This window comes from Pangasianodon hypophthalmus, chromosome 4 (assembly GCF_027358585.1).
Source record: "Pangasianodon hypophthalmus isolate fPanHyp1 chromosome 4, fPanHyp1.pri, whole genome shotgun sequence".
Classification (NCBI taxonomy): domain Eukaryota; kingdom Metazoa; phylum Chordata; class Actinopteri; order Siluriformes; family Pangasiidae; genus Pangasianodon; species Pangasianodon hypophthalmus.
The window spans coordinates 28,199,865-28,211,629 of record NC_069713.1 but is presented as its reverse complement, the minus strand read 5'-3'; the positions used below and the strand labels follow the sequence as shown (position 1 = coordinate 28,211,629).

Below are 11,765 nucleotides of genomic sequence, written 5' to 3'. Positions count from 1 at the left end.
TTACCAGATGCTGAATCTTTTCCCTGTAGGTTGTCTTGTCATCATCTCTGATCAGGCCAACCAATGTAATGTCATCTGCGAACTTGATTATGGAGTTGGAGCTGTGCACAGGTACGCAGTCAAGAATGACTTTGTGTGCTGTAGCATTATAATTTTCCTTCACTGGAACTAAGAGGCCCAAACCTGTTCCAGCATGACAACGCCCCTGCTCACAAAGCGAGTTCCATGAAGACATGGTGTGTTAAGATTGGAGTGGAAGAATTTGAGTGTTGTGCACAGAGCCCTGACCTCAACCCCATTGAACACCTTTGGGATGAACTGGAACACCGACTGCACCCCAGATATCCTCCTCACCCAACATCAGTGCCTGACCTCTCTAATGCTCTTGTGGCTGAATGATCACAAATCCCCACAGTCACACTCCAAAGTCTAGTGGAAAGCCTTCTCAGAAGAGTGGAGCTTATTATAACAGCAAAGAGGGCCTGAATCTGGAATGGGATGTTCAACAAGCACATATGGGTGTGATGGTCAGGAGTACACATACTTTTGGCCACATAGGTAAATAAGGGCTAGTCAAAATTTCTCTTAATCAATTAATCTTAACTGTATTTTTCAAGGGCATAGTCAAGGAAGTTTAATAGATAACTATACTCCTTACTATTCACAATAACAGACATATTTATGTGATGTTTTTTTTTACGCATACGCAGTGGATTGAACTGAGCTGTAAAATATTAATGTATACGCTTTACTGTGGTTGCGCATTTCTATGCTTATGACATGTTATTATGCACATTATGTCACTGCATAATATTGCAATAGCTTGTTGACATTTATGATATTGCCATTATAATCTTTGTTTATCATGATGAACTGTAAAGTTCTGACACTACCTGACCTGTGTGCTCTTGAGGAATAAAGAATTCAGTAGCTTTCATTTGTGCGTTTGTTGTTTCTTTGTTAGAATTTTATTTACCTTGAATATATACTGCAGAGAGTATATATATATATATATAATTTTGCATGAACAACCTGACTTTGCCATTGTGTTTTATTATTAATATACTGTATAGAGTGATATTTTATCCATAATATTGTATAAAAGATGCACTTGTCATACCATGAATACCATCATAGAATAATATTTTGAAAATATTGAAAAATATTTTGAGAATAATAATAAAGTGTCTAGTGGAATGCAAAAAACGTCATCCCAATTATCAGTTGCATAATGTTTATAAAACTTTCTTTCGATATACGGATCAACTTTATTGAGTCTAACAAGATGAAAAGTGACCCACTGAGCATTGAGAAAAGTTATTGAAAAGTGACGCTTGTGGCAACAATCATGAATATAATATTTTAAAAATATTTTTAAATAAAACCTTTTGTGAGAATTTGATGGAATTCTAGTCGGAATTTGGTGAAGATTTGGTGAGAACACGTGGAACTCTTCTCTTTTGTTTGATTTTAGTGAACTTTTTTATTCCAGTCACATTTTTATTTGATCCCAGTGAACCGTTTACTTGATTTTAGTGCCCATTTTGTTTGTTGGACTTTTGGTCAACTTTGGTGAATATTTGGTAAGATTTTAATGAATTCATTGTTGGATGTTAATGAACATTTGATGGAATTGTTATGAAAATCTGATACTGGGGAACATTTAGTGGGTGTTTAGGGTTTTTTTTTTTTTTTTTTGCTAGCATAACATTTATGGGACATTGTGTACGTGTTTGTAAACGTATTATATAAGTGTTGCTCCGTTTGCCAGTCACATGATCCACATGAGCTGTGACACGTTGGATCTTTATGACTAAACGCTGGCGTTTTTGTTTAATCTCTCTTCAATCTACATCTTTACCTTGAATAAGGGGCAGTCGTGGCTTAATGGTTAGAGTCTCGGACTTGTAACCTGAAGGTGAACCTGAAGGTCGTGGGTTTGAGTCTCAGGTCCAGCAGGGCTTGTAGGTGGGGGGAGTGAATGACCAGCGCTCTCTCCCACCCTCAATACCACGACTGAGGTGAGACCCTTGAGCAAAGCACTGAACCCCCAACTGCTCCCCAGGTGCCGCAGCCAAAAAAAAGGCTGCCCACTGCTCCAGGTGTGTGTGTGTGTGCGCGCACTTGGATGGGTTAAATGCAGAGCACAAATTCTGAGTATGGGTCACCATACTTGGCTACATGTCACTTCACCTGAATAGGTGTCATCAGCAACCACATGTTTAGTTCACTAAGACTCGGTACATGTCAAGATTCCAGTGTGAACATGTTTGACAAACAGGCTGTGGCCACCATACACACATACACACATGATGTATATACCTAATGTTCACACACTTAGGCAAATGACTTTATGTGTCACTGCGTCCATGTGGCAGGATCAGTGTGTGTGTGTGTGTGTGTGTGTGTGTGTGTGTGTCTAGAAACACTTCTTCAATTCCTAGTTTAGTTAAACTGAAAGAATTTTGAAAGAAGACATGCCCACCATTCACACATGATGTGTGCTGCTACATCCACTTCATACACCATTAGGCAAAAGGTTCTTGAGTGTAATACAGATACAGAGTCTGTTTCAGTGTGTCCATGTGGCAGGGTCTGTGTGTGTGGATGGAAAACACTTTCTCAACTCCTAAACCTGCACCACACACACACACACACACACACACATGCACACAGAGAGGGATTGTCTACTTTACTTCCCTTCCAAAAAGCAGCATAAGGCAGCTAGTGTGCTCGTAGTGTGCACTATTTCCCCCTCTTAATACTGGTTTGGACCCTGTTCTTGTACTTTCTCTGCATCATAAGCAACAAATCCACCAGAGCTGTTTCATTTTAAAGTGCAATCTTAAACGTGAAAGCCCTAAAGGCTAGTTTTGTGTCCTAGCTGTAGTTGTATCCTGTCTGAACTGTAAGTTGCTTTGAATAAAAGCATCAACCAAATGAGACACATGTTAATGTTAACGTTAATGTAAACATTTTAAGCCTGATTAACTGATTATGTAAATAATAACCCTGATTATGTAAATAAGCATGAAATGCCTTTTATGACACCTGATTAAGAAGTGTTACGAAAAACACACACACACAGGGGCAGGGCAATCATGACAAAGTGGCGTCGCCTCTGGCAGTTTCCTTTAAGGCTCAGTGGTATTTTAGCGGGTGGGGTTAATAGTAGTGGCTCACTTGAAGGTACAGCTTGAGCAGTTTGTCGCTCTGCTTTTCCTCTTTAAACACTCTGAGAAGGACTGAGCGAAATTTGGGTTTGTTTTGTTGGAGTGGAGTAGAAGGTGCTGGAAGTTTTGGAGACTCAGCAATCATGCATCTTATATAATAATGATGATGATTTTGATGATAACGGTGAGTGGTGAACCTTCATCCTGTTTTAGATCTTCTCCAAATGTCATGCTATAATGTTTTCTCTCTCTCTCTCTCTCTCTCTCTCTCTCTCTCTCTCTCTCTCTTTCTGCAGCTGTGATATGCAACATGTTACTCTGAAGCTTAAAATGTTCCTAATAATTTTGAAAGTTGAAATGGTTCAACAGATTGGAAGAAATTTCTCTCAAACTTCATAATATTCAAATAATGACAGAAGCTTCTTTCTGACGATTCTGTGATTTTAACATATTGAGTCAGACATTATTATGCTCTTAAGCTATATTTTACTGTAAACCTTCTCACATATATTAAGTGGACTGTAAAGCACCTTATTTGCAACATTAACTCAACTTATTTTTGGCCAAAAGAATGTTTTGCATGGTCTTGAAGTGTCTGTAAAAACTTAACCAGGAAACGTCTCTCTTTAACAGTAAAATTTGTATATGTGCAGGTTAAATTTTGCTGAACATGTCACATTTAAGTATATTCTTTCAAGTGCCTCTCCTTCACATATCAGTGACATCCTGTCTTTCAGGTTTGGACAAGTGAATCACGTGCTGAGACTCACAGCCTGTCTTGTTATTCAGGTTTATTTGTGAACAATAAATTGAGATAATTCCTTGTATTGTGACATTGAAATTAGAGATCCCTACAGATAACCTAGTTATAATAGGGGCCCAAGCACTTGACATTGCAGCTCTTTAGTTTTGTTTTGTTAGGATTTTATTTTTTCCTTTATTATCATCTGGTTTTACTATTTAGTAAAGACACCAAGTTTGGGAGAAAGGTACAAAATCCTCACTACTACTCGAGCTGATGAGACTTGTACGTAAAACCTTTTTTTTTTCTTTTCACCTACAGGTACTTTCCACTTTATGCATTTTGGGTTTATATTATGCACCACTGGGAGTCCGGAAACTTTGCACATGTTTGTAATGTGTATTATGTTTTTTGTTTCCGTAAGAGTTAACTGGTCGCAAAGAAACACTTTTAACTTCTAGTTTTTTTTTTTTTATCTATGTATAACCAAATAGTGGGTAGTGATGTTTCAGCAGTTATAGTTCTTGTTTACTCAAAAAGTTAAGAATTAAAATGCCAGTTAATTTCAATTTTTTTTTTTTTAGAATTTGACAAACAGATGTTTGTCTAGTATATCTAGTTAAAGGATGGTGTCCATGTTCTCCAGGAATCACTACATATTAATTTAGTTAACTGTTAACTCATTTCTGAATTTATTTTTATTATTTAGCAAAGGCAAAATTCTCAGGAGCTTCTTAATCAGTGGATTCTCCAAGCTAGATCTATTCACTCTTTTATTATCCATAACAAATCATGTGAACAATGTACTAAAAAGTAAATTTGAATACTTATGGATCGGATTCACAATGTGGTGCTGTTAAAATGCGTCGGTCGTTTAATATCTCACTATACAATAAAGAACATCAAGCAATAGACTTTGTTAATAAAAGGAAACAGACTAGTTGAATGCAAATTCGTAAGAAGCATTGATAATATTTTGTAGTTGATAACAGATAAAAGAGCCGCATTGCTAATAAATATAGATCAACAAGCCTCAGACCAGGCCACAAACCAAATTACAGAATTTAAAGAAAGTGGACAAATATTTAGCTTGTTGATATAAAATGCTTTCTAAACTCTGTAAAAGTGCATTCTAACGCACCACAAGACAGACATATGAACTGTTCCTCCAGGCCTGTTGAGGTATTAGGTTTGTACCAATTATTTTTAAAAATTGGTTTGATCAGATTTCGAGGTTCCCAGCCTGTCAGCTGACTTTGATGTCTGTAAAGAAAAAAATGTTAAAATGTGTGTTTTGTCTTCAGGGCTGTGTGTGTGAGCGCTGAGGTATTCACACATTTCGAGTGTGAGGGAAACTCGAAACTCCGGGAAGCACAAGCGTGACCATGCTGAACGGACAGGAGCAGGTAAGCCTTTCAGCTTTCCTCAAATGGAAAATAAAAACCTCGATGTAGAGCTCAAGATTAACCAACAGGTCATCAGATCACGTTACAGCCACAGCACCAAGCTTTACGCTGTGCCTCATTCTCAGAGTGTCTTATGTTTCTGTGAGTTTATATGTCATGACTCAGTCAGAGAAAGACCACATGATTCTCTGAGATGAAAGGTACACAATAAACACATTTTTAAAATGTCTCTTATAGACCCAGGGTGTTTACATTTTGAGAGATCAGATATCCTTTTGTTTGTGTGCAGAGTAAACTGGTAGTAATTCGTAATAATAATTTATGTCTCTGTGGTAAAAAATGAGCATTCTAGTTGAGTCCGCGATCAAAAAGAACATTTTTACACATCTTTTATAAAGAAAACATTTACATTGCTATTGCTATTAAAAATGCCACAGTGCATCTGGACCTGTTCATTTAGAGCAGAACATCATATCATTCTTTTTATCCCTTTATAGTTACATTTAAAGTCCTGAAGATGTTTGAAAACTTAAAGTTACACCTTTACCTCTGACTGCTACAAAGTGTTGACACTGGAGACTCCTTCCATAAATGTTACATAAATGTCTCCTTACATATCAATGATTTTTAATCCGTTCATGTGGAGCATCTGCCATACAAGTCCCTGTGAACGAGCGGTTGCTATAGAAACGATAATGTATTAATCCTAAATAAACCTGTGATTTGCAGCTGCACTACTGTCTTGAAGATGTCGGAAGTTACAGCTTTACCTCTGACTGTTACATAATTCTCACACTGGAGACTCCTTCCATAAATATCAGTGATTACACACATTTTTTTAATCTGTCCCTGTGAATGAGCTGTTACTACAGAAACCATAATGTATTAGAAAGAGCACATTAAAATAAACCTGCACTACTCTCAGTGCTGCTGTTATAGAAACTTAATCAACCCTTCTGACCAATCACAATCCAAAATTAAATTAAAATACAGTGCTGGTTTATTAGGAATACCTAGTCTACCATTTAGATGTCGTTTGTAGGTGAATAATTATTGACTGTATCCCAACATGAGTGTATTTAATAACTTGAATTCTCATTAACTGATGGTATAAAATCAGTTCTTGTTGTATGCTGTATTCATTCAGATTTTGTGTAATGATCACTTTGTGTGCGTGTGTTTCACTCGTCTGTCCCCTCAGCCCAAACTGGGCCTCTCCACTAAGCCCGCTCCGTTCAGCCTTGGCGAGGTGTCGAGCATCTCCTGGGCGTCCGTGGCTAACCAGCTGAAGTATGTTTCTCTCGGGGTTTTGGTGCTCCAGACCACCTCGCTGGTTCTGATCATGCGTTACTCACGCACTCTGCAGTCTGAGGGTCCGCGATACCTCGCCTCTTCCGCCGTCGTGTTTTCTGAGATCTTAAAGCTCCTCATCTGCACGGTGCTCGTCTTCAGCAACAACAGTGAGTCTCTGCCAGTCTGTTTTTAGACAGCCCTTGAGATTCATGCTTCTCAAAGTGGCTTCTGTAAAACAGAACCAGAGGTTTGTTCCACTAGTGGAACTCACAAGCCACTCTTATCAAAGTTATTATATTTATTCAACGGATTCAATCCAAACCTCAATAACTCAAAAACTGGAATTTAGAGCAGGACGATATGACAATATAATACTGATATCCTGATAAATTATGATACTGTACACTTTTCTGCGATATCACAGGTGTCTTTTTATACCTTTTTTATTGTACAATATTTACTTGTACAATATTATTTATTTATAATGTTTTTCGGGGACACATATAAAATCTTTTTTTAACGTTTACATTTTTTTATAGCAATCACAAACTCTGGCTGCAGCTGATTTGATGCTAAATCATTCTATTATTTTGAATTTTTAAAATTGATTAAAAAAATTGATTTTTCTGAGAAATAGCAGGTATCAAGGTATCTTTATATAATTTCTATCTTTCTTTTTTTCTTTCTTTCTTTCTTAAACCCTGGAGGCAGGTGAGATGATGATAAAGTTTCTTCAAGTGTCATATGATGCTCTTGTATTCTTGTCATACATCACTCACCCCTAATGTAAATAATGTCTACTGGAATCTAATGACATTATAAATAACAGTATGTTCGGTGAGTGAAAAGTTCTAATATAAAGTATTATTTTAATTAATTTGATTCATATTCGAATAGTTCACAACAGTACTATTTTCATGACTTTTTTTTTTTTAACTTATTTTTGAGAACACCTGCTCTATGTCATTTTTGCATAAATTATTAAATCAAATGGCAAATTATGATTTACGATTTAAGTTTCTTTTTGATTCTGGCATCCAGTATTTTATATTTTCTTATTCAAGTATTTCACAAAGTATTACACTGGCATGCCGCCATTCCTCTAGTGCTGATTGTTTTGTGTTCTTTAGGTTTTAGTGTTCGAGGCCTTAATCAGGTGTTGAAGGAGGAGATCATTCACAAACCCTCAGACACGCTGAAGCTGGTGATCCCATCAGGCATCTACACGCTGCAGAACAACCTGCTCTACTTGGCTCTGTCCAACCTGGATGCTGCTACGTACCAGGTGAACCAGAACTTTCATTTAATCCAATCTAACCAACATGGACCTTCATGGACACGCCTGATAGGGTGAAAATATGAGTTGATGAGCAGGAAGCCTCTTCCTGACTGGTGTTTTTTTTTTTTTTTTTTCAGGTTACGTATCAGCTGAAGATCCTCACCACCGCTCTGTTCTCCGTGGTGATGCTTGGGAAGAAACTTGGCATCTTCCAGTGGCTCTCGTTACTCATTCTAATGATAGGCATTGCTTTTGTACAGGTAATAACAAGCTGATAATAACGTGGCTGTGATATTTATACATTCAGCTTTCAAATTGGCCATGAATTTCAGAGTGTCTGAAAGTAAATGTTGAGGGTTTTTTTTTCCATTGAGGCTCTATTCACTTTCACCACCATATTGTAGAAAACGCAGCAGAAAATGTGTCACATTGGCAGGCAGGAAAAAGAAGAGAAACGTTTTATGTATACTGTATACTTTGAAGTCCTTCCTGACATTCTGAAGAACACCAAAACAGCCAAAACTACAATAGCTAATAACCAGCTTACTTTTTCCTGAGACATCTAATTACTGTGCCATTTTGTTAAGAATTTAAGAAAACAATTAAAATTTTTAAACTTTTATTGTACATGTCATATTTTCCCATTTGAAATTCATATTATTTTAATGGCACTAATGTCATGTGTTATGTTGTGATGCAGTGGCCCTCCCCTAAAGGGGCATGGCCCTGGGCTACAACCCTGATAGCTTAATGTGGGCCTGATTAAGGCTGTGTTCACACTTTGTTTTTTGTTTTTTAAAGAAAAATCACTGGTCAGAGCACCTTTTGTGCTGATATGAACAAAACAGTGATTCATATCACTCACACACTGTAACTAGAGATGGTATGATACCACTTTTTATATATACCCATCAATACCCATCCCATATTATTTTCTTTCAAAAAAGTCTCTTTATATGTAAAGATTTCCAGTTCCAAAAAAAGTTCTCCTTTAGTGTGAAGTATGTTGACACAGCAACTCTCACTCACTGATTGTTGTTGTTAGCATTGTTATGGCATGACCTACTTTAACAGGGTGTACCTTGTTGTGCTACGTGCAACCCTCTGATATTTCAGATTATATTTTTTACAGGATCAGATCGCAGAACGTGTTTTTTTTTTTTTTTTTTTTTTTTTGCAGATGAAATAAAAATTGGTGTAACTCTGGTGATGAGGAGGTTGCTTCCCTTCACTGTAGCTTTGGAAGCAGAAAATCAACTCCCCTGTATGTAGCCACAGTTAAAGTCGGACATCACATCGTTATTTTTTAGCTATGCTGTAACATTTTCAATATTGTCAATTCAGCATGACATAAATCTCCCCATATTCTCTCACTAACACCTGTGCTGTAAGCTGATTGGCTGAGAGGTAAAAAAAACAAAAAAACAACAAACACCTGATGTCACTCCACAACTTCTTCAACTTGTTGAAGCTCCTCTATAACTAAAAAAAATGTTGATGTCAGCATGTCCTTGTAGGAGAATATATAAGGTTGGTTGAGAAAAAGCAGGACACAAGAACACAAGAATCAGGAACCATGGCTCAGAAATGTAAATACACACCCAACTTTGCAAACAGATAAGACAAACCAAAAAGTCTGTCTACAAAAGGACAATACTGACGCATGATGATGGCTAAACAGCTTAACATATAATCTTATACCTTCATGTTTCTCTTCTTGTGACTGACAGTGGCCAGCAAGCTCTCCCTCCAACTCCGAGAAGGAGATGGCTGCGGGTTCGAAGTTAATCGGCGTGCTCGCTGTGCTGTTTGCCTGCTTCTCCAGTGGCTTTGCCGGCGTTTACTTTGAGAAGATCCTCAAAGAGACCAAACAGAGTGTCTGGATCCGCAACATTCAGCTGGGTTAGGGAGAATTTTTTTTTTGAAAGTAGTCAGGTTTGAGCTAATATTCGCTCTTGGCATGATGTTTGCTTTGCTCCTGAAAGTATTTTTAGGAAAACAATCAACCAATGCATGCAGTCTTTTCTTTTCGCCTCTCCCTGCAGGTTTGTTTGGTCTGATCTTCGGGTTAATTGGAGTGTTTGCGCAGGATGGGGATAAGGTCTGGGAGAGTGGAATTTTACAGGGTTATAACAGCGTGACCTGGGCTGTGGTGATTCTACAGGTGCATCATGTATATGTTTTTTTTTTATTGTTTGCCTCCTGACCTCCTCACTCGCTGATTGGTTTAACCCAGCTTTGTTTTGGACTCTAGGCTATGGGTGGCTTGATCGTCGCGGCTGTCATCAAGTATGCAGATAACATCCTGAAGAGTTTTGCCACGTCTGGCTCCATCATGTTATCCACTCTCATCTCCTACTTCTGGCTGCATGATCTTAATCCTACCAGGTATCCCATGCATCCTCAGCTGAGTGAGGAGTTAATATTGAAATTGAACACCTTCAGACTTTCAGGATTAAATCCAAACTTAAACACTGCTTGAATATTTCTTACATGGGATGCTTTTGTCCAAAACAGAGCCATGTCTCAGTTACACACAATTCTGAACTTGAACGTAATAAATCTTATAATACACTCTATCCGGGAGCTGTACGACATCCATTTAGTAATAGTTTTATTTTCCTGTCATGAGATTCATGATATAAAAATGAAAAACATTGTCAGAAACTGCACTCTTGGCTTTTCAATGTCCCCATGTGTAAGTAATCAATATTATAAAAATGTGTTAATTAGACAAAAATATAGCTTGCCTACCTTTTTACAGCACTAGGAATAGAACAGGATTTTCTCACTTGTAGTGAGATAGATCTACTCACTGTTACCACAGATTGCCACAAATTATTGACAAACTAAAACAGTGTATATAAACAAGTAAAAATGCAGTTTTGATCACAGGCAAAAAGAGTTAGCAGGAAAGAAGTTTAGTTCCTGTGGCTGGGGTATAGGGAAAGGTGACATAAACAGACTGGTACTTCATGGTAGCCTTGTACCGAATGTTGTCCCATCCACATCAAATCGCCCAGAAGAAAATGTCAGAAAAAAGAAATGCAGAAATCTGTCAACGTTTCTTCTTTTGCATTTTGTGGTAAATTCACTTCAGAAGCTACAGCTAACAGTAAGTTCATTACTGACAGGAGATTCAGGAGAAGTCTCTCTGTGCCTTATTTATTATACTTCATTATTGAGAAGTAAAAACGTCCAGATTACTGTTTCCAGAATTCCATATTTGAAACACTGATTTTTTCCCCTCTCTCACAGTTTGTTCTTCGTGGGTGCCGTGCTGGTCATCACAGCCACTTTTGTCTATGGGTATGACTGGAAATCTGGTGTAAATCCTAGCAAACCTTAGGACGAGGGACGCGGTGTGAACATGACAGAGCATCTGTGGAAACTCGGCATTGCCGACCAGAGAAGAAGAAGGAAGAGGACAAGAGCACATGAAGATCCGGGGTGTGATGATATACAAGTATGAGGATTATAGCATTATGCTAATGCAATGTGGTTTCCAATTGGAGGACGGCATAGAGATGAGACTGCACAGTATTAAAGACACAATGTATTATATTACTGATTGCCGGCACATGCCTGATTATAAAGTTCTCACTCACTTAAGATTTACGTTAAAGGATTTTGAATGGTTTCCTGAGGAAAACTGTCTATGTAATTTTGCCATGTACCTGAACATGGTCAACCTAAAGATGGTCAATTTCTCGCATGTACTGTAATAAAAGCAAGATGCTGATGCTTTAGAGATGCTCAGTATTCTTTTATTCAAAGCCGACCTGAAGAGTTCACCACCCTTCAACACAAACGACAGAAACACATCACAGTTTGTTTCCAATAAAACCACTGGCATGCAAGAAAAGTGAATC

At 37.7% G+C, this 11,765-nt stretch overlaps 1 protein-coding gene across 1 annotated transcript; it reads left to right on the top strand.

Annotated features, from left to right (window-relative positions):
* The first annotated feature begins 3,156 nt into the window (after nt 1–3,156).
* On the top strand, nt 3,157–11,642 carry slc35a3b (solute carrier family 35 member A3b). The gene is made up of 9 exons (XM_026936527.3): nt 3,157–3,357; nt 5,220–5,321; nt 6,523–6,781; nt 7,745–7,899; nt 8,031–8,153; nt 9,624–9,795; nt 9,939–10,057; nt 10,148–10,281; nt 11,152–11,642. Exons 2-9 carry the CDS (start codon nt 5,301–5,303, stop codon nt 11,240–11,242), a joined length of 1,074 nt encoding a protein of 357 aa, XP_026792328.2. The 5' UTR covers nt 3,157–3,357; nt 5,220–5,300; the 3' UTR covers nt 11,243–11,642.
* Nucleotides 11,643–11,765: the final 123 nt, after the last annotated feature.